The 23,229-nt window shown below is 36.8% G+C and overlaps 2 protein-coding genes across 5 annotated transcripts in view; one reads left to right on the top strand and one right to left on the bottom strand.

The window, feature by feature from the left end:
- The window catches only part of LOC113659446 (connector enhancer of kinase suppressor of ras 3-like), a 42,870-nt gene extending 29,605 nt beyond the window's left edge, over window positions 1-13,265 (top strand). The window contains exons 12-25 of one of the 2 annotated variants that reach the window (XM_047821437.1): window positions 37-123; window positions 337-587; window positions 3,734-3,771; window positions 4,743-4,785; window positions 8,535-8,588; window positions 8,712-8,748; window positions 8,829-8,998; window positions 9,155-9,228; window positions 9,530-9,601; window positions 9,693-9,754; window positions 9,875-10,002; window positions 11,292-11,610; window positions 12,413-12,600; window positions 12,682-13,265. In XM_047821437.1, coding sequence (XP_047677393.1) covers window positions 37-123; window positions 337-587; window positions 3,734-3,771; window positions 4,743-4,785; window positions 8,535-8,588; window positions 8,712-8,748; window positions 8,829-8,998; window positions 9,155-9,228; window positions 9,530-9,601; window positions 9,693-9,754; window positions 9,875-10,002; window positions 11,292-11,610; window positions 12,413-12,600; window positions 12,682-12,882 — 1,724 coding nt within the window. In that variant the 3' untranslated portion in view covers window positions 12,883-13,265. Of the gene's footprint in view, window positions 1-36; window positions 124-336; window positions 588-3,733; window positions 3,772-4,742; window positions 4,786-8,534; window positions 8,589-8,711; window positions 8,749-8,828; window positions 8,999-9,154; window positions 9,229-9,529; window positions 9,602-9,692; window positions 9,755-9,874; window positions 10,003-11,291; window positions 11,611-12,409; window positions 12,601-12,681 lie in introns of both variants that reach the window. The other variant, XM_027172240.2, reaches the window with a different exon arrangement.
- Window positions 13,266-13,267: 2 nt separating this feature from the next.
- Window positions 13,268-21,517, bottom strand: LOC113659445 (calpain-3-like). 3 transcript variants are annotated; one of them, XM_047821439.1, is made up of 21 exons: window positions 21,265-21,517; window positions 20,328-20,445; window positions 19,851-20,104; window positions 19,554-19,623; window positions 19,226-19,344; window positions 18,966-19,111; window positions 18,700-18,877; window positions 18,465-18,536; window positions 17,548-17,633; window positions 16,881-16,955; window positions 16,455-16,785; window positions 16,357-16,368; window positions 16,061-16,269; window positions 15,833-15,890; window positions 15,324-15,381; window positions 15,180-15,244; window positions 14,916-14,984; window positions 14,735-14,813; window positions 14,488-14,604; window positions 14,230-14,282; window positions 13,268-14,149 (listed from the first exon to the last, which is right to left on the bottom strand). In XM_047821439.1, the coding sequence occupies exons 3-21, from the start codon at window positions 20,085-20,087 to the stop codon at window positions 14,123-14,125; spliced, it is 2,061 nt and encodes a 686-aa protein (XP_047677395.1). In that variant the 5' UTR covers window positions 20,088-20,104; window positions 20,328-20,445; window positions 21,265-21,517; the 3' UTR covers window positions 13,268-14,122. The 3 variants fall into 3 exon arrangements, with proteins under 3 accessions (XP_047677395.1, XP_047677394.1, XP_027028040.1); XM_047821438.1 differs by lacking the exon at window positions 20,328-20,445 and adding an exon at window positions 20,222-20,327; XM_027172239.2 differs by lacking the exon at window positions 20,328-20,445.
- Window positions 21,518-23,229: the final 1,712 nt, after the last annotated feature.

Genomic DNA, 23,229 nt, shown 5'->3' with positions numbered 1-23,229 from the left:
GTTCTTATACATTTCTTTTGTGTTTTTGCAATACAGGTAAACCACGGCCTCTCTCCATGCCTGCTGAAACTTGTCTTCGTGTGACCGACCCTTATGCCAGACCCTGGACACAAGGAAGAAAAGGTATGAAATGTGCAAAAACAACAGCACCTACCTGTTTCATGTCAGTTTTTAATGTGAGATTTAATCCACACAAAAGAAAATGTAATCAGAAATGCAGTAAATTTCATGAACATGTTTATAAGCATGTTTGAATGATTTCCTCAACATTCTTACAAGCATTGTCAGATTTTTTTTCTTTTCCTTCACTGCTTCATGTTTTCTCACATTTTGTAGGAGAAGATCTCTTGTACAGATACCTCAGCAACGAGCGCATACCCACTATAGCTGAGGAGGTGCCTGCGATGGGGCGCTCATACAAATCTACAGATAAACGATGTGTACGAGGTGTAGACCACGTGCGAAACAGCCGGGTCCTTGTCGGTGTAGACCTCCACAACAACTCCACCATCCCCTATCAGGAGGACTTTGCCAAAAATGCTATGACGTCCACTCCGAAAAGACCCCCTGCGGAGCCCTCGCTACTGGTCAGTTGGATCACGAGGCTAAAGCTACTGACTCATTAATGTCACATTGCGCTCTAAAGCTGTTCTGCTCTTTCTCCTTTCTCCTCATTCCTACTCCAAGTCTGCTTCCTTTTCTAACTGATTTTCTGCCTCAAACTGCTTTTATCACTATTTAACTTGACTGCCTTAAAGTGATAGAACATGGCCATACTTACTTTAAAAATTTCTTCTGAATGTTTGGAAACACCACAGCAAATTCTTTTGCAAGAAATCCAAGGGCTAAAATGTTCATCATACAGTGTTTGGTATTAATATTATACATTGTGCAGTGAGCTGTTTGCAGTACATATCTACCTCCATAAAATTCTGCTTATAACAGCATTACATGAATGTGTCCATTGAATTCTGCTTCATTTGGAATATTGGAACTATGCAGACTTTAAAAAAACGTGTTTCCAAACATGCGAACTAAAACTGACCCTTGTCATCAAACACATTCAGGTGTCTCTAATCCCATTATGTTTTAATTAGGTTTTTTTGAAGATATTTTGCATAAGAATTACCCCTACACACACACACACGCACACACACACACACACACACACACACACACACACACACACACACAAACACACATACAGTCAGTTGGCAGAATTTTCACATTTGCTTACTCTGGTTTCTTTAGTGTAATGTTATTATTTATTATACTGTGTAAACCTTTTCTAACAATTGGTTCCTACTGACCAAGGTCTGTGTTTTATTTTATTGTGATTTGTCTTCTTCAAGTGGGGAAAATATTTCAAATGTTTATTTTCCTCCAAGTATCTACCCTTGTGTTTTAAAATAAGGGTATTTTTTTTATTATTTAACAATTGTTGCCTTTGTAATGCTTGCCTTTTAAATAAGAAACTGTGTAGTTTACTATAAGGTTGGATGATGAGGACAAATTTTCTACATCATGCAATAGATTGTGGATAATAATGACAGTGCATTATCCGCAGAGTGAAATGATCAGTGGGTTTTTCTCAGCTACATGCATTCTCAGATGTCTGACATACGATTTATAAAATTGATTGATTTATCGTGCTAAATTCAAATGTGTTCATTACCAGGTATCTTACCACTTTCTCAGTTAGGTTGAAATTATTTAAAGACTTTGTCAAGATTCTGTGGAATAATAGTTCACATAATTTATAAGTGAAACCCCAAAGCTCAGCCTCTGAATCCTAACTTCCATTTGAAGGGACCATTTGAAATGCTGTGACACAACTATCTAGTCAGGCAATATACCTTGCTAATGGTAATGCTTCTCACACTTAATACTAACATGTCTAGTAAAAGGAGTAGTTAAAACATTGTCATGACTGGACTGTGAGTTTAAATCTGGGGACCACAAACTGTCACTACTTGGCCTTTTAGCAAGACCTTTAACCATCAGCTGTATACATGCGATTAAAAAAAATAGGATACTTACATCTGCCAAATGGTGTAAATGTGAATCTTTCAGTAGTTAAGTTACTGTTCTGCATCACTTGTTTTCTAGTAAAGTAACTGGCAGAAAAGGGACAATGTTCACAAAGAATGAGAATGCACACTTTTCTTTCTATAGACCGCTTGCTCATTAGGTTTTAGTAAAGTTTAGGGACACATACTGTGTGTGTTGCTTTTGTACTACAGTAGAAAAATAGTTGTAAAGTTCAGCTTATCAATAGGAGTTTGCTGACTGAACAATCTGCACAGTCCTGTTTAATTAAGTACAGTTCAGTTAGCACTCAGAGATATTATAATAGTCTAGTATCAGACTGTATACTGTACATACAATCAGTGGATAAACTGTATACAATCAGTGGAGTTGATCTACTGCAGAGGGCCTAGGCTTAATTATTGTCCAGTACATCCCCATTAAAGCTGGAAATATTCAACAATGTTGAATCAAACTGCTTTATGCATTGGGTGTGCATGTATACCTGAGTCTGTACTATGCTGGTCTTGTATATTTTTGTCATTTATTTCAGTTTATTTAAGGTTTGTAGCTCAGCCCAAAGGTTTCAGCACAGTGGTTAAACAGTATTAAAGTAATGTAAGATATTTCTATTGCATTTGGGGATTATTTGTAATTGGCTTTTGTACATTTAAGTGATGTGTATCATTAAAAGTGCCATGTCACATCTGTTTTGTATTGTCTTCATTTAATAATCTCTCATTCGTACTCTGTATTTTAACAATACTTACATTTATAATATAGGTCAGAATTTAGGAATCAAATTTAAGGCAGTTTATTCTAAAGCAAATAAGTTAGCAAGAGACGCATTTGGTTTGGGGAACATAAACAAAGCTTGGACAGTAAGTAACATGGCTTGAAAAAAAAATCAGGTTAGTTTAAGTGCATTATTTGATTAAATAAATGGAGTTGACTTGAGGTTGATGTCTTACATGAAATAAACCTCATTATGTTTGCTGATTGTAAGTAATGTTCATTATAACACCAGCACAAACAGTACATGCAAAGAAAAGGGACATTTTAATAAAGAAATATTATTGGTATATATTTTACATACACTGTATTCCATTTTAGGAGAACTTGACCAATGTGATGAGAATATTACAATATAAAATATTATAGATTTAAGAGGACTTGACCATAATGCCGTTGCCGTCTCCGTCCTTTACTCCGTCTGCTCTGCTCTGCTCTGCTCTGGCTCGTCTGGGCATTCTAAACAACTCCTCTCATACTACTAAATTTCCTTTAAGCCTCTGCCTTGCTTTAGCTTCTCAAACAATGTACCGAACTTTTCAAATCCATAAGAGAGCTGTGTTTGAAATGTGCTCATGTTTTCTTACCAAATTGCATGCTTAATCCTTTTGTAAGTGAACTGAAGAAGATATTTTAATGAATAGTCAGAAGGATTGATTCCTTTTAGTTTGCATGAACAGATTCTTTTAGAGATTGTAATCTGCTTCTCTGAAACCTCAGGAGAATATCTGCTTAGCTCTTTCACTTTACACTTAAAAAAACCCCCACACATTTCTATTAGACAATTATATGCCTTCCAATGAAATGATATAAATACTTCAAATTTCATATGTTTTTGTTCCACTCTAATTTCAGGGGTTCAGTGGCCTCTTACTGTAGTGTAGCTTATTTCTTTGTCTGTGTCCCATTACAGGATCCTGACTGGCCATCCAGCAATGTGTTTATGAACAAGTGAGTGGCTATTGTACTGCACCTCTGAATCAGCCCTTATATGTCTCCTCAGTCTGCATATCCAGTTACAGTGACACTCCTCTGACACTCCTCCAGGCCAGGCCTTGTATAATTGATGGTGTCAGTTGTGTGGAATGCATGATGGGTTGCTTGGGTGCTGATTTGCCATCAGTGACAGCACAAAGTGAAGCACAAAACACAGATGGACATGGAACATAACGCACATAAATCCAGAATTACTATCAGAGAAATGAGCATCACTCGCTTAGAAATGACATGCCTGAGAAATGTGGGTCATGCAAAAATAGCACTCTGCTGTTTACCACTCAGAGAAAGAGAGGAAGTACTAAAGCCTGAAAGTCTTGTGTTTCAGAGCAGGTGTAATGTCCCATTATGGGCAAGATAGATGGCTAATCCAGTTCTCTTTCTACAAGATTGTGCTTCTATGAATACACACATTACTCAAAACCTTCTTCTAATTTTTGCTACAGAGAAATGGAAATCCTCTTACCTACATATGTTTGATTTGGATATTGTGCCCTTGTATATGCACAAAAGGATTTAGCCTCCACATTTTGGGCATTAAAATAAATCAATATTACAAAAAAAAATTGTTATATCTTACATTAGTCATCTTGACACACCTACCCAAGCATTATAGGTCTAAGCATTTGGTGGCATGTGATCTGTATTTATGAGGGTCTGCAGCCAACACAAATATGTAATAGATTTTGGCCATTTTTTTTAAGTATTGAATTCACACATAACCCAGTGAGAAATTATACCATAATGATGGAGAATTTAAATATTAAGTAGACTGTACTTAAACCACATACCATGTAGCAATAAAATGAATATAAATCTTTTAATATAATCTTTTAATAAATCTTTTTTACTTTAGCTTGCCTCCCCGGCATGTATGTTTCCATTGTTACTTATAGGAACTCTGTTTTCTCGCCTGCTTTGATTAGGTACAGTACTTCAGCAATGCGAGCCTGGTCATTCTCTCAAGCGGTAAGAACCTCCCTTGATTTTTGTGTGTTTTGAGTACATCATTTGAGTTGGAGCACAGTGCAGTGACCTGTAGTACATTGGGAAAGAACTGAACAACAGTCAGAGATCAGATATGAAAACTAAAGAGAATGTCTCTGATCCTGAGTTTATTTATATAATGAGGATAATAATATTACTATTAATAATGCTTTTCCTTTCCTACTCATATTCGTAGTGACAGCTGTGAAATTTCAACACAGGCCATTTTCCCTACACAAAACCTTTATGAATTCACACTTTACAGCTTAAAGCAAATATATTTGCTTACATTTATAGAATGAGAATATTTCAAGTGATTTCAATTCAAGTGAAAGTGTGTGAGAGCAGGACAGGTGTTGATCTCAAATTTCCTGTGTGTGACTTGAACATTTAACACATAAACCCCTCTCAGTTACTTTCCCACGGTCATTCCTCACTTCTATGCACACTGTTTCTGTCCAGCTGTGAATACTGTGTCTTAGACTGTATAAAGCTGAATTTTGTATCCCATGTCAAAGTAGTAAGTCTTCTTTCCATTCTCAGTTGGTATCCTAGTCATCATATTTTTCTACATGACAACTGTCATTGATTCATCTTTGTATTATGTTTATTTGAGTAATTTGAGAATGTAAGTTATTTTCACATTTCCTTATATTGCCTCATTTTCCTTCAGAGGGAAATGCTGTATCTGGACACTCATAAGAAATAATATAAGTAAAAACTCATCCATCTTCCCATGAAATCCTCCAAAGTAGTATAGGGAAGTGTATAAGGACTTGACTCATATCATGAATATGTAAGTGAAACTGCACTAAAATTCACATGAAGATTTGAGGTATTTTTGGCCAGAGATGAACAGACATATGGAATGTATCATCTGATTAGCTTGTGTCTGGCCATTATTATATTACCTGATCCCACTTCTCATTATGATATTTAGGAAGGGGGCTAAGAAGGAAGTGCCTAAATGTTATCATCATCAGTCAGTCATTTTAATAGTGTGTGTGCAAACATTTAGAACTGTTTTGGCTACAGCTCCAACAGTCTGCTGATAAGTATAGAGATTTTTAAAGAATGTAAATAAAGCGCACTTTTGACTCTTTGGTTCAATGGTGCGTCCAGATTCTTAGACCGAACAAAGCTGCCTTTTCAGAATATTTTATTATCTTATCAGTAACTGCTTAATCCTGCTCAGGGTTGTAATGAATCTGGAGCCTATCCCAGGAACAGTGGGTGTGAGACAGGAATACACCCTGGATAAGACGGCAGCCATTTTCAAGGCACCATGCATACATATTTAAACACCCTGTTTTTGGGACGTGAGAGAAAACTGTAGAACCCAGATGAAACCGATGGCAGGCATAAATAGGGTAAATATGTAGAAACTCCACACAGGCAGTAACTTTAGCTCAGGACCCTCTACACCACAGTGATGTACTGGCTTCCTAGTGGCTCTATAGGTCCTAATTTTAAGGCATAGTTATTATTATCCTGTCACAGTTATTTTTGTTTGCATTTAATTCAATTCATTCAATGTTTGGTATCAATTTGTTTTTTTTGTTTTTTTTGTTTTTTTTTTTTTTGAATAACTAATAGTGACCCAAATCACACTCCTGCCTTCATTTCGTTGTAATCCTCACTCTTTTTTCTCGTTTAAAATGGGGTTAGAGCGACATTCGGTGGCTATTCACGGTACTACAGATATGTACAAACAGTCACTTGTTTGGGAACATTTAAACGAGGGCCATACATATTGTGCCATTTGTACTATAATAATAAAACTAATAAACAACAGGCATTGGGTAATCTTAGACATTTGTGCATCCTACAGTTGTTTCCCTGCTCTGTAAATCTATCAACAGTCTAAGAACAAAAAAAGAAGAACCTGCTGGCAAACAGGAATGGAAATAAATATGGCCTCTCAGAGCCCAAACTTGTACTTCACTTTCATAGTTCCTCTTTCTTTTGTCAGCAGTGGCTCACACACAAGTAGCTATCGCATGACTAAGGAAATGAGAGCTGTGTAACGAATGTATAACCTCCGTCCTTATTTTTTCGTTCTTTCTTTCATCCTTCCTTCCTTTCTTTTACTTTTTTTTATTTTATTTTATTCTGTTCTTGTTTTTACGTGACTTCCTAACCGCATATTCAGTACTCAACATCCCTTTCGGTGAACATGATCAGTCTGTGCGGTGTGTCTGTGTTGCTGTAGGCTTGTTTCTATGAAGCTTTTGCGAGAGGTAGAAAAAAAAAAGCAATAGCAGTTGCGACTTAGTTTTTGTGTAAGGCATAAGGAGAACTTTCCACAAGTATGATAGTTTTTTTCAATCATTGCCGTTAAAGGAGAATGTTTGATGAGGACAAAACGGAATGTTTCTCGCCATCATCCAGCACAAGTAAGTCTACAGTAAAGGATATATCACCAATGAAGGACTTTGGTTTTGGGACTTGGGGGTTTCCAGTTGGGTTTATTGTATCTGTAATTTATGGAAAAACTGCAAGTGTATGTCGATTACAAAAAAAAGCTTTTTTATTTATACAGCAAGTAAAATGTCAGCATCTTTGAAGTAATATTTGCAACTGATTGTTATATACATATACTGTGTGTGTTTGTGTGTGTGTGTGTGTGTGTGTGTGTGTGTGTGTGTGTGTGTGTGTGTGTGTGTGTGTGTGTATTAAGATACAGAGCCTAATAAGTTGGAAACTCAGTGAAAATTAACAGGTGTAACTGACAGCACTGTGTATTTTTTCCTCTTTGTTTTCATCCGGAATATTAACGTTCTTGTTAAGCGATTGGAGGTTAATTATAAATTATTTGTAAATATGAGGACTATATCCATTTTCCACCTATATTCTGTTCTGATATAAACTTTATTACAGAAATTTTATATTGAAATGTATAGTGTCATTTCGAACGATTCAGTCTGAGTTTTGCTTAAAACATTTACTAAAAACTATTAGATCTGCCATATATGTTTGGTGAAATAGTCAGAGAAAATGATTGACACTGATCTGAAGTACTCGTTTACCCTTTAACCACACTGTTACACCAGAAAGGAGGAACTGATACAAGTTGAGGAAATTGAGTAATACCCCTCTTCATTTATGTTGTCTAGTATAAATGGATGCAACCTGTCAAGCCTAATATGCTGGATAGGATTCAGACATTTGCCTTTTGCCAAAAAGATTTAACAAGTAATCTATATTTTAATGGCTCCTGTCTCCTAGCTCATCTCAACCGTAAATTCAGTGTTCCTAATCCATCTGTATTGAGAACAGTTATAAAAATATGAATATGTACCAGCTCTATATGTCTGAGTGCTGAGTTGGGAAACACCTTTTAAATATTTACAAAGACTTTACAAACTCAAAAAGTACACTTTGTCATCATGATTATTGTAAAACAATATTGATACGCTGACACTGTTTTCTTAAAGAAACTGCTTATATGTTTAGAAGTACTTTATTTGGTCATAATTTTGAAGCACTTAATGTCTGTAGAGCACCAAATTGCACAAAACACTTCGTTTTAGTGAAGTTTTTGTGTGAGGCATTTTTTCAGTGTAGCTGTTCTCTGTATGTGATGTCACTTCCTCTCACCACATGTTTGTGGTTTCAGCTGAGTTTCACATTTCAGTTCTTCAGTTCGTGTGGATTACTCTTATTGACAAGTAGTTTTTGAGATTCTGTGATTATTTTGAGTTAAGTTGCTGGATTTGGTTATGTTTCAGGCATCTTTCCCCATCTCACTGGCCCCTCAAACAGGTGCTGATCAATACAACCCTGTAAGTACTCTACTATTCCTCATGTGTATGGTATAGAATTGTTTTCTCAATTCAGAGAATGTGATATATAATGTATTTATTAATGTATTCCTTTTCTCTTTTAATACATGCATCTATTATTAGGTGTCCCTCCGGCTTAAGTCAAAGAAGAAGACTCGAGGTAGGTCAGGGATCACAGTGTGCATAGCTGTGCAATAGTCATTGATAAGTCCTGTGTCTAAAGTGATTTGTTTTAAACAGACAATGCAACAATGAGCAGAAGGAGGGTTTCCGTGAAGGACCTGGACCCAGTGGACCACCAGGGCTGGCTTTACCGAAAGACTCAGGGGAAAGGGTTCCTGGGCATAAAGTGGAAGAAGTACTGGTTTGTACTGAAGAAATCCTCACTGTATTGGTACACCAACCAGCTTGTGAGTGCACTCATTAGCATACAAAACTACAGTAAATGTCCAGAATTCATAGTGCATTCATAGTTTCTTTTCTGAACTAATTCATAGTGCATTTCTTTTCTGAACTAAATTAGATGGATTTATATACATTGTGTCTTCTTCCTTTGTTTTTTATAGGCTGAGAAAGCAGAAGGATACATTAACCTGACTGATTTTCTGATTGATCGGGCAATGGAGTGTAAAAAGAAATAGTGAGTGCCATTTTTGTCCTTTGGGACAAGTGAATAATATATTTACAAGGACAAATAAATGGTAAATACTATGGTTTAACTAGTGGGCTGTTTAAGGCTTTTAACCCTTACTTGCTGGCCTGTCTCATTTGTAAGTTAATTTGGATATAAACCCCTTAGCCAAATGATTTCATGGATAATATCTCCTGTCACACGCTGAGTTGGAGACACTGCTAATACTTGTGTAAAAAGACATATCTTGCCACATGTAGACTTTTTTTTTAATACATATTATATATAGTGTTTTGTGTATTTACTCCAGTGCTATCAAAGCGTGCCACCCAAAGGCCACAATGTTCTACTTTGCTGCTGAGAGTCATGAGGAGATGAACAGGTAAGACTGATGCCATTGCATGCACATACAGCACACTATAACGACATGATCTAACGACAAGAAACTCTTCCTGTCCTGCTCTGTCTTTCAGATGGTTGAATAAGCTCGGACTTGCATCCATACAGTATGAACCCACAGAAAGCCATCCAGCTGGTAAGTCCTCACGTGGCCATGATTCAAGTTTCTGATAATGACGCATGCAAGAATTTAAGCTCGGAGGTTTGACCTAACTGTGTGTGTGCGTGTGTGTCTGCACGTGTGTTGAAATTCTAGAATGCTATAGTGAAGCTAGTGATCATGAGGAGGCTGAGTCGACTGAAGCACCTCCTCCACCCTACTCTGAGCAGCTGCTGAAACAAGACTCTCAGAGTGTGAATAGTCCATCAGGATCTGGACTGCCGGTGGGTAATTTTTGCACAGTGATCTCTCTTTTGTAAGAAACATAATCCGTTCAGGTGACTTGCAAATGGCTTGAGTTGAGCAAGACTGGTTTTACACGTTATTGTGGTGGAAAATGTGTCACAATGAACACACTTCATGTGCAAGCACAATTTGTTTATATTGCAGCATGGCCTGCTATAACAAGCGGAATGAGTGGAGTTATTTCTCCCTGATACATTAACAGGAGCACTTGGGTGATACATTTTATTATAGCACTCTTTAGAATATCCGTATTGTTTCTATAGTAACATCTAGTTCACTTGAATTCAGGACTTGAATTATACATGAGTGTGTATGATCTTATTCTAAAAATAATCATGGTTTAAAATGGTTATTTAACAAATATTAACACAGTTGTTCATATGCTGAAGCTTTCTGTAGCGAGATACTTATTTAACATTTAAGGAAGGAGTCTTGAGTGTCATCATTTTGTAACGGTCAGTAAAGAGATTCTTCAGGACAGGACTTCCTGCTTCCTGAGTAACATGACATGCTGTGTTTCACTGTCTTATTAACTTCAAGACTGAGAAAAAGGAGACACTGTTGAGGGAATGACTGTTTACAGCTATTAAAATGTAAGTGATACCAGGAACCAGTTTAGTTTAATCATTAAGTAGCCCAAGTAACACCAACACTCCCTTATTGAATTAGTTTCCTTAAATCGAAACAGTCTGCGGTAGAAGCAAACAAAACTTCAAGATAAACAGTTCCAGTTGCCTTGACTTTCACTGTAGATCTCAAATACTATTAGACATTAAATATAATCTGATGACTGAAAACCTTTAAAAGCATCTTAGATGGGAATGAGGTTTAAATGCCAGGCAATGTCTTAGATCTTAGCTGAACGGATGAATCCCTCAGTTAAATGACAGACGTTTATTCCAGATTTACCATATATTTTGCAGATTGACTCCAGCACAGTGATGTTTTGGTAACAAAGGTTAAAAAGGAAGTTTACTAAACATAATTTGATGGTATTTAACATTTTGTGAGTTCAACATATATTAATGCATATTTATGCATTACAAACATTGAGAACCCACCACAGCGTGTAGTATTGCGACCTCACAGCTACAGGGTCACTGTGTGTGGAGCTCTGCCTGTTCTCCTCGCCCCGTTGTCTGTCCCAGTAGTTAAATTAACTTTACTAAATTGTTCCTGTGTGTGTATTTGGTTTCATGTGACTGGTAATACAATTCATTGTGTATTCCTACATTTCTAAAAGTCCTTTCTTTGTCCATTTTTTCAGAGGAGTCTTCCTCCTCCATACTCATCTCCTGTTCCCAGTGAGGCTTCGCCATCCTCTCCAGTGAGCACCATGACGTCCCAAAGCTCCATGTCCTCTCTGGCCAAGCAGCGCCAGTCTTGGCTTGACCTTGTCTCCCAGGCTGGACCTACTGCTGTAGAGAATGTAGTGTCCATTGCTCAGGTTCACGTTCGAGGAGACACAGCACCATACGCAACATACTGCAGTGAGCCTGCTGCTGCTCTGGCTCAAGAACCCCATGTAGAAGCCACAAAGCGAGCACCAGCTCATTCAGGAAAGAATCAGTTTACAGATAAACCTAGTAAGCATATATAATACTTATAAGTACATAATGCCTTAATTTTTGTAAACTAGCCCAACAAACAGTGACTAATATTCTAATAGCACTTTTCCATTGGATGCTAAATTAACCATGATTCCATTCCACAAGCAGTCATTATTTTTATTATTTTTATTATTTATTTATTTATCTTTTTTTTTATTTGTTTTGTTTGTGTGTGAGCTAAGCTGGAATCATTACAAAATTTATGGCTATGTTAATGGTGTATGTTATACTTTTTTGTTCCCTGACTAAACGGTTTTATTTGCCGTTTCAGCAACAGCAAAAACAATCCTACTTGTAACACTACTGCTGTATAGGGATGTGGTAGTCTAGTGGTTAAGGTGTTGGGCTACCAATCGGAAGGTTGTGAGTTCAATTCCTACATCGACCAGGTTTCCACTGCTGGGCCCCTGAGAAAGGCCCTTAGCCCTCAGTTGCTCAGTTGTATAAAAATGAGAAAAAAATGTAAGTCGCTCTGGATAAGGGCGTCTGCTAAATGCTGTAAATGTATAATATTTTAAGCTTAAAAATGTTAATTACCAGCAGTACTTTTCCACTACCATTAGACACACAGTGAACTCCAAATTGTTTCCTACTTTCACACACTGATGGTCAGATACAGTCTTGGGTTAGAATAGATGTTGAGTATTGTGGTGCCATGTTGCTGGGCAGAAAAGCACTATTAGTGTTACTTATTTACTGATATTACTTTATTCACAAGACTTCATTAAGAATTATAACTTTAAAAACTGTCTGCAATTATCGATTTTATTTTCAGAAGTTGAGGAAAGCACTAGTGATGAGATGGAGAAATTGTACAGAGATCTGAAAAGGGCCAGTCTGTCTCCCTTGGGTGAGCGGAGGCCATCATCAAAACGGGAATTCAGAGCTTCCTTTATTAAACGCTGCAAAAACCACAAAGTCAATGACAAGTTGCATCTCGTTCGAGCGCTCAACAGCACACTAAAGGTTAGCATTTGTCCCACTTATTTTATCAGATTTTAAAAATCTCAGTTTAGTTTCTTAGTATGGTCTTTGTCTTGGCTCTAGGCTAAAGAGGCAGATTTGCTGACTCTGGATCAGGTGCTGAATGACACTGCACTCACAGCAACTAAATTCCGCAAGTGGAAGGAGGCAAACATGGTATTGTTACAGGAGATGCATGCGAGAGATCCTCCTCCTCAGACCCAATCCTGTGAGGTTTCTGATTTAACAGCTGCTGTTTCCCATCTAACAGAGACTAATTTATAGACACACTTCAAGCATAAATGTTCAGAACGACAAGCAGGCCACAGTGGACCCGAGTCTGAAACATTTCCCATTTTACCACATAACTTAAAAATGGAAGGACTTATTGCATTATTTGTATTTATCTTGTGTTTTTTTAATTCCTGCCTTTAAGACCCGTCAAGTGTCTCACGTCATTGCAGAGTCTGATCATGTTTTTGTGTTAGCTCTAGCTGGAGGAGATTTTTTTTATTGTCTCCTGATATCACAAAATATTTTTGGTGAACTAACTTTTTTTTTTTTTTTAACTATGTACAGATTTAGAATGTGGTTCCTGTAAATGTTTGCTAACAATCAAAAATGGTTTATTTCCATTTTAGTGAAATAAGAATAAACACTCAACCTTTTGTTGCTTTGTTTGTTTTTTATTTTGTAAGAGATAAGAAGAGAGTTAATCCACAATCACACAGCCATAAGAGATCAGGTTACAAGAGATATAGCCAAAATTCAGACTTTACAGCAGTCAAATGTTTAATTTCTAAAACTTCAAAATACAGGTTTAGCTGGAAATCCTAGAACTTGCTGAGAAAACACTCTTATACTCTATCCTTTAATCCTATCGGAAGCCTCTGTATTTAGGCATCATTCAGGCTTTTCTCCAACAATCTTGTAAGTATGCTTCTACTATTTAAAGTAAGCGAATCAACAAGGAACATTTAATGAGGTCAAACCAGTGTACATTACTTTGAAAGGTTTCAGTTGATTTAGGGTCTGATTTGCTGTGAAGGCCGTGTTTAGTTCCACTAGATGGCAGCTTCATGCTGTCATGAGACAATACAGGGAAAACTTGGCACACTGGTGAGAGGTGTGGCACAACATTTAAAGTCTCATTTTGTACTTAAATGCTGTCAGCAGTGTATGAGCTTGTATTGTATGTGTAGTGGGAAAGAAAAACATTTTGACATTTGCTCAGAGCAGACAAGTTGGCAAATCATTCACTAGATAAAGTTCACAAACATAATTTCATACTTAAGTTCAAGTACCAACAAAGCAAAATGCAGTGTATTATAACCCCTTGTCCCAACATGTAGCAGACAGTAATCCCAGTAATGTGCTATATTTTAAACTTCCCTTGATTAAATGAAAAAAATAAGCCATTAGAAAAATAAGAAAAATAGCCATTAGGTAGTTTTTTTTTTTAAAGTAACCCAAGGAAAGGTTACAATAATATGAAGTTGAAATGCTCCGTTCTTATGGTTCTTCTTCAGGAGTACATAGTAAGGTGCAGCCACTAAAACATGAGCAGACATATCACCTCAAAATCAGTGTATAAACATGAATATTACATAAGGAATTTTTAAAAAGACATACCTCTTGCTCTTCGAGATGCAAGAAATTGCTGTCACCAAGTTTATTGAATATTTCTTTAAAACACAGAAAACAACATGCTTATTAATGAAACTGAATTTAAAACCGCTGTTTGTTTGCTTTGATTACTTGAAATTAATGTATAATTAGAAGAATACTAAATGGATTTTTGTTTCCTTTTTCATGTAGACTTAACTGATTTTTGATAATATACTCAAATATGTAATGTATTATAGCATAAAATAAATGAAGCCAGCTCACCAGACATGCAGCTTAGACGTAGAGCCAGACAGATGAATCTTTCCAGACTGATTCGACCAGTGGAGTCAGCAAACCGTAGATTTGTAAGTTCCAGCAACTTATTACTTATATGAAAGCCTAAAAGAGTCCACATGCATATAAGACAAATATGTGCCTATACGGAAAAGTACCTACATTAAGTAATGCAATAGGATGCCTTAAAGCAAAATTAGCTGCATAACTACACAACAAAAGCATTAGCAGGAACCTGTGGCTTCTACTGCATGCCGAAGCTCTGTCAGTGACAGAATGCCGTCTCTGTTGCTGTCCACACGGTAGAAAATATCCTGCGAAAACACATAAGGTTTGTAATACATCACTGAGACCTGCACAGACATGGTAAATAGTGAGCAATTAAGGTCTAATACTTAAACATTTTAAATGGTTACCTTGTACAAATCAATTTTTCTCAACAGCTCACCGAGTTCAAATGCACTAAGTGTTCCAGTAACTGAGAGCTAGTAGAGTAGACTGCTAAGGAGCACTATGATCCCAAATCTAGCTAATTATGCACAGTTTTAAAACATTTCAGCCAACCACAGCCAAAGCATATATTCATTACATTTGTATATCTTTACAATTGCTGGTAGATGTTTGTTATGCATACAGGATTGCAGGAGGACTGTTACAGTGGCTGTAAAAGTAAAGGATACATCCATCATAGCGACGATACTCTGGCAAGCATCCAAACTGAAACCTTCTGCGTTTTTCACACCACCTGAATGTACAGATATTGATTAAGCAAAAGGTTGTCTGTAAATAAAGTCTACCTAAATGGAATATGACCAGTTGCTCACCTTTAATATATTTCTCATTTAGAAATCTCTGAAGCTGCTCTGCATTCACATCCTGATACTAATCCAACAGAAGAAACATAAAACATTCGGATTGTAGTCAAATTATATACTGTATCAGTTACAAAGTTGCACAGATATTTGCCTTAGTTTCATTATATCATTAAAGTCATGTTTCATATCCATATTTTGTTTCTTTTAGTTTTGCATCATTGGAATGGTTACTCAGTGGTTAAGGTGTTGGACTAATGATAGGAAGGTTATGAGTTTGAATCCCTGCTCCACCAAGCTGCCATTGTTGGGTCCTGAGCATTACTTAACCCTCAGTTGATTAAATGTTAGTTGTTTTGGATAAGGGCGTCACCCAGATTTTTAATAAAAAAAAATCATGCAAATCAATACCCAAATCAACAGGAACATTTGTGCAAATGTTGTTTTCTATGAAACATCCTCCATAACATTTTTGGGTTAAGGGTAAAGGCTATTCTTTTTTAATAAAAGAGCATAGTTACATGATCAGACATTTGACGCAGCATTTTCTCATCAGAGTTGTAGGCCATAAAGGGTTCTCTATTAAAAAAAGAAAATTGGTTAAGGTACATTATTCAGTCAAAATGAAAGCAATATAATTGAAAAGTCATCCCAAAAGTTCCCTCAGCACAAACTGTGCCTACAGTTAGCACCCTGTCACTTGAACAAGGTTAAATGTTAACTGTGTACTACAGTTAACTCACACATACCCAGTGTGAGTTTCTGTCTTTGAACAGAGGCCCAGAACGAAGGAGGCTGTTTTATTGGATTCATAAGTAAATGGCACGATGACATAGTCTCCTGGGTCCAGCTTCACATACTCTGTTACTTCACGTGTATCAAGCATCGCTTTGGGTGCAAACACCAGATTAATGTTCTTTAAGAAGGAAACTGTGGAGGTCCTGCCAGATTCTATCAGCTACAGGAGAGAAGATAAAATATGTATTTGCAGAAAGAGATTTGTGCTACAAAATTTAAGTAATATAACTTACTATAGTGAACTTACCTGCTGTGTTTTCTAAAGAAAAAATAAACAAAGGCTATGAGTACAAAGACAAAGGGCAGAGAAAAAAAAAGAGATTATTTTTTATAATTCTCACTAGCCTTGAAAATGCAGAAGCCCATGTGAAGATTTCTGGTGAGACGTCTGTTTCTCTTATCAGGCATTTGCATGAGAGACACAAGTATATTTGGCCCCTGGTTAGCTCTTGGTTCACACGACGTTTTTATATCAGTTATCCTGACCGGAAACTGAGGGTTGGTCCAAAAAGTGTCTAAAAGTGTCATGGGGCCACCAGCTGTGCTGCCTGCGAGCCAGCGGCCCTCATGCACTGAATAAATCCAGTGGCTTTCAGAAGAGCCATCCAGAAAAGCAGGAGAGTAATTGCAAATATCCAGCTGACAGAAGCATTTGCAGAAATCCTCCACAGGCATCCTCAATTCAAAATAAAGGCACATATTCAATTTAATTCAACATGCACTAGAAGGTCATTTTGTAGTTGTTAGTTAGCTATGTCTGTTGGCTCCTACCAGAACTCTCCATCGTCTACAAAATTTGTGCATGCTTTGCGTTCTTCTTCACTGACCGTCGACCATGATTCTGATCTGAAAGTAGAAAAAAGAGCATATTTGTGTTATTGATTTGATTTAAACTATGTGTGTTTATGGACTCAATTAAAAGATTAAGAAAATAAATAGGTAAAACTTGTGTTCTTAAGGTACAGCAACATTATCTAATGCAACAGCAACACCAACAAGACACACCAGAAATCTACTAGAAAGCTTAAGCTGTAATTTGTCAAACTAAAAACAGTCACATCTTCAGGTTTTGTTCAAATACACAGAACACAATTTTGAAAATGGCTTTTAGTAAAGGTACTGAACCTCAGGCCCACAGAAACAGAAACTTACACATACAAAGTAGCAGCATGTATAATATTTGTCATGCTACTGTTCACACGTGCCCCAAATTTTTTGTGACACAACAGATCTGAAGTCAAGTCAACTGTGCCACCCTGTGCTACAGATAGTGGATAGATGACATCGGAGATTATCACTGAGATATATAGGCAACACCGATATTTAGTCACTTTAAAGCATTAAGTGTTTTCACTTTAACTTTGCTGATTTGTTGAAGTGCACATTTCTTGTTTATTATTTCCTGGTTTGCAGTGTTCAGTACAGCACAACATCTTACCCATCACACCAGCTTCCCTTCCATTCTGTGTGTCCCCAGGGGTTTAACAGCCTTACCAGCAGAACTGGATTGCCATTGCTTTTCACCTATTTAAAAGATCCAAAGTATTATCCTTTGAAACCTCAGACTGAAAAGCATTTTAAAAATACAAAGAAACTAGTCACAGAACAAAAAACGCAGACCAATCAAACAGAACACTGTGAAACTGAAAAACTAAACCAAGAACAACTGATCTTACCAATGTTTTAAAGTATGCATTATAGCAGTGATGAAGTTTGAAAGCTGCTGTTTAGAGATTTTTTTAAGAGTTTTAAACTTGTAAAATGCTAGAATTCTAAAAACATCACATACAATAATTTGATTTATAATATTGTCATGTCAACCATCTGGTTGATTGACCATATCACAATTAAAACAACCACTATGTTAACTTAGGTTTAAAGCATTGTGTACACAATGTCATTGTCCACAAAATGAGGTCTGAAAATAAAGAATAAAGATCTGGTATGGAAGAGCTGGAATATCCTGTACAGAATCCTAACCTCAGTCCCATTAAACACCTGTTCTATAATCACATATGGGTATGTGATGGTTAGTTGTCCAGAAACATTTGACCAAACAGTGTGTCCCTTCCAATCTTTATGATGCTCTGATAACCTGGACGTCATTGAAATTGGTTACTCCTGATATACAGAGAACCATAAAATGTCCACACCAAAAAATAGTGGAAAGACACATTGCTATGAGGTAAACAAAGGTTACATCATACTAAACATTGCAGTGGAAACTTCTTTCAATAGTCCTTTTAACTCAAACCCTTGTGTTTGGATACTTTGGAAAATAAATTAAAAGACAGTAAAAGCTCTAAAAAATTACAAGCTGCTTCTTTAAGCTAAATTGATCAGAATAAGACGTACCATGATGACTCCTGTTACAGTGTAGGCATGTCCCTCCACTAGACCATTGTTCTGTTGTGAATTAAGTGCTGACTGAAAAAGAGTTTTGTAAATAGGCTTGGAATACAAACATACACATGGGTTAGAGAGAAGTTATTAACACAGAGTATATAACCATCAACTTACAGCCTAACAATATCTCTTAAATGCTATCATGCACAAAGGTTTATGGAGCAGTAGTGAATAGTGTATTTACATTTCCAGGTGTACCACAACCCATCAGAGAGTTGGCTCTGGCTGCTCGATTGATCAAGTCCCACAATTTTTGAGGGTCCTCACTTTGGGGGTCTACAGTCATGTGCACGCCACCAGTAAAATCCTTCAGGGCTTCAGATACCCAGCCAAATTTCATGTCTTCATAAGACCCACACACTCTGAAAAAAATGCAAATGACACAGCAAAATTCCCTGCAAAATTCATGGCAAGTTCAATCGGTCATGGTATTATAAAACTGAGGCTTACTTGGCATATGCCTTTTCTAACAGTGCAGGCCAAAACTCAGGAATTCTGGAACTTTGGATTTTAGGGCGTACAAAAATGAGTTGTCCATTAATGGTAGGCAGTTTGTCATCGATTACAACATCAACCCATTTTCCAAACCTCCAGAACTGTGAAAAAAAATATACAATTCCAATATTATAATGCATTAAAACACATATATAAAACTATATGTAAACTAAAGTACAAAAGTCAAATGAAATATGTTTTAGTGGAATACTTACCCTAAAGTGAAATATTCCTACGTAATCCTTCTCAAATGACTGTCCATCTGGAAAGACCTTCTGCATGATGGGCTTCTGAAATGTGAGCGCACCAACTGCAGCTAGAAACCAGCAGTTACCTTAAAGGAGAAAAAGCATAGTTACTGAGTTACAAAGTTTTAAATTGTTATTACACAACATTTTAAAGAGTCTCTATTTGCAAATTAGTAAAAACAAACAAAAAATATACATGATGAGTTAGCTGAATAATATCTCCACTTCAGTGAAAACAAGGCTACATACGGTATGGCATGCATTCCAGTGCATGTATGCATTATAGAAATCTTACCTACTACTCCCTGGGCAAAGTCAAACCTGGACACACCATCAACAATCAGACTTGGATTTGGCACCAGTTTCTGAAAATAAGCCAACAAGCCATCTAAATACCATAATCTGCTTTACATGAATAATTTTATAACCACCCATTAATCATTATGAGAATTTTCCATTAATGCTCTCTTTTAATTTATTCTCAAGGTTTGTTTTTTCGGTGTGCCTGTTTTTATATTCTTTTTTTAACTTGGAGAACTGGTTTCAGCATTTTCACTCTCATTTCAGGGAATGATTGTTTTTAATGAAATACCGTTGGTCTTATCCATTCCACTTTAGCCAGTTCCTCAGGCCGTAGCAAGTTTTCTCCGATAGAAGTGTTGTCAGGGGGGAACATGTCATCAATATATCTCCTGTCTCTGAGAAGATAATAATGACGCAGCAACTCATAGTCCTGGCCAAGGAACTTCATTGGGTTACTAAATGTCCCCACGCCACCGCTTTCCTGACGCTCCTTTATGATATTCATGCACACACCAGGAGCAGGCATCTTAGAATATTTTTATTCTGTATAAAAATAAATGTCATACATGGTTATTACATGCACTTATAATTTTTTAACATTTTGAAATGAATCACAAACCAAACGTTTGCATAAACCAAAAGTTACGATCATTTGCTTACCTGCTCTTCCAGAAGAGGCACAAAAAGCAGGTAAGCAAATGATTATAAAAGATTTCTTCATCAACACAACAGTGCAGTCTAAATGATGAGGTATGAGATGAAGTACCTCAGGACAGCAGAAGAAGAAACAGAATGAAATCTAGTAGAACTCAATGCCAACAGTTTGAACAGTGTCTCCACCACAAGTCTAGTCCTTCTTGTTACTTATTTGTATGCCTGAAATACTGTATATTTCAGATAGGAAAAACTTTTTTAGACATTTCACCTTTGCTGCCCTGTCCGTTTGGTTCAATTTCGAAATTGATTTAGTTAATCTGCTGATTAAAATGATTATTTCAAATAAATCCTCAAAAAACCCAACTCGTTCTTGTAATTTAAAGCTGAAGAGAATCTCAGACATGTGAATGGACAGATGGGTGCACAGAGTGGCAGACTCCCAAATGACATAAATCGTATATAGCTGCAAATAACAACTGTGTTGTATGACACCACTAAATGTTGCAGGCAAAAAGACAAAAGTCTTCAGAGTTTTATTAAGGATTGATTGATAGACGTGAATAGAAACTCATGATCTTGCTTATTTACAGTTCTAGGACTTTAAACTAGTAGCAACATCCTGGGGGATAGTTGTTTTACACAATAAATCCTTTCAATAACATTAACGAGTAATGGCATGTATTATTTTGGCAGATGCTTTTATACAAAATTATTCCGGAATTCCAAACATACAAGCCGTTTTATATTCCTCCAGCTCACAAGTGCAATAGCCAAAACTTATAATGGTTCAAAAAACTTGAAGTACTAATAAGTTCTAAACCCACTAGTTATCATGCCGTGGATGCAATAGAGCTTACAAATATAGCATCAAATAAAAATAGAACTAAAATAGACATTGTGTGCATATATATTCTAAGGCTAACATTACTGACTGATGAACTAACCTTGTTCTTTAAGACTAACTCATTATAGAAAGAGTTTCTAATGTGATATCAGTTTATGGAGTTTTAAATACGTCTAAATATTTGTAAAAGTTTTCATTTTACCTTAATGTATGGTGGCAGAAGGTAGTGAGATCTCACGCTGAAAAACGGTAGTCTAGTTTTTTGTTGGTGTCTCATATATCTTTTTTGTTTGCCTGAGGCGTTCAAGGGTTGGCACTCAATGCTCCACCTATATGCATATTTTCCTGAGAATAATACCGCTTCAAACCCTAAGGTTTTTTTTTCAACAAGACTAGACAAGTCAAATTCTGGCCAATACATGTTCACAAGCAAGTCTCACTCTCACAACATTCTCACAGTCACAAGGGTTGGTTGGTCTGATTGTCTCTCTCTCTCTCTCTCTCTCTCTCTCTCTCTCTCTCTCTCTCTCTCTCTCTCTCTCTCTCTCCCTCCCTCCCTCTCTCTCTCTCTCTCTCTCTCTCTCCCTCCCTCTCTCTCTCTCTCTCTCTCTCTCTCTCTCTCTCTCTCTCTCTCTCTCTCTCTCTCTCTCTCTCTCTCTCTCTCTCTCTCTCTCTCTCTCTCTCTCTCTCTCTCTCTCTCTCTCTCTCTCCAGATACATGTAAGCTTTCAATGTTCCTGACCACTTCTCTCTGGATCTCCCTGATCCATCCTGATACCCTACTTCTGGTTGGAATGTCATTACTTCGAGATGGCACCACTTGGAGACTATGAACTGTTGTTTCCCGGTCAGTTTTGTACTCCATCATTTCTCCAATATTTGATGGCTTCAACAGAAAACAATTTATGTTAAATTGATCATGAATTCAGAAATGATGCTGATGCTCATACTTAAGTTGCCTGAAGCACCCATGTACACAATTCTACATGACAATATTATTTATAAGCAGTCTCCAGTGTTTAATCAGATGAGGATAGGTTCCCTTGAGTCTGGTTTCTCTTATGATTTCTTCCTCATATCATCTCAGGGAGTTTTTCTTTGTCATTGTTGCCTCTGGCGTGCTCATTAAAAATACTGATTAATTTTAAAATTTGTGACTTTTTATATTTAGTATTAATATTTAATATTCAATAAAAAGTATTTTATAAAATAGATTTAAAAAAAATGTAAATCACCAATTTATTTTTTTACAATTTTACAATTTTAATATGAAGCTGCTCTGAGACAATGTCCAGTGGTAAAAGAACTAGACAAATACAACTGATGTATTAGTAGATTGTCCTGTACCAACAGGTACATGTACTGTAATGTGATCTGCATATTCCAGAGTATTTTCTGAGCACTGCAAAAAGGTGCAAAGCCATTTTTTTGTGATGGTTGCATTTGGCATGCTAGTCAAGTCATAACAAGTCAGAATCAGAATCAGAATCAGAAAGATCTTTATTGCAAGGTATGTTTTCACTTGCAAGGAATTTGTTCTAGTACAGAAGCTCCACAGTGTAAACAGAATGGCATTGACAAGACAAGAACACATATATAATATAGACAGTTGTATGTACATCTTACCTAGATACGAAAAATGTGCAAATTGAAATATAAATATGCACATTTTATGTGCACATTTTTATATTATATTTCAATATTAATTGAAATATAAATAAGTAAGTATGTGTTTTAAGTAAATAATGTAAGAATAGTGTGTGTTTCGTGTTTGTCAAGTGTTCATCAGATGGATTGCCTGAGGGAAGAAACTGTTCCTATGTTCTGGTGCTCAGGGCTCTGTAGCGTCAACCAGAGGGCAACAGTTCAAAGAGTGAGTGTGCTGGATGTGAGGGGTCCAGAGTGATTGTCTTTGCCCTTTTGCTAACTCTGGAAAAGTACAGATCTTGGAGAGTGGGGAGAGTTGTGCCAATGATTCGCTCAGCAGTCCGGACTACCCTCTGTAGACTTCTGAGGTCGGATTTGGTAGCTGAGCTGAACCAAACAGTCACTGAAGTGCAGAGGATGGAGTGCATCTCCACTGTCTTGAGCTCCAGGTTGTTAAGACTGCACCAGACAGCCAGCTGTTCAACCTCCAGTCTGTAAGCAGACTTGTTACCGTCCTGGAT

This window comes from Tachysurus fulvidraco, chromosome 12 (assembly GCF_022655615.1).
Source record: "Tachysurus fulvidraco isolate hzauxx_2018 chromosome 12, HZAU_PFXX_2.0, whole genome shotgun sequence".
Classification (NCBI taxonomy): domain Eukaryota; kingdom Metazoa; phylum Chordata; class Actinopteri; order Siluriformes; family Bagridae; genus Tachysurus; species Tachysurus fulvidraco.
This window is presented reverse-complemented; position numbering and strand designations above follow the sequence as displayed.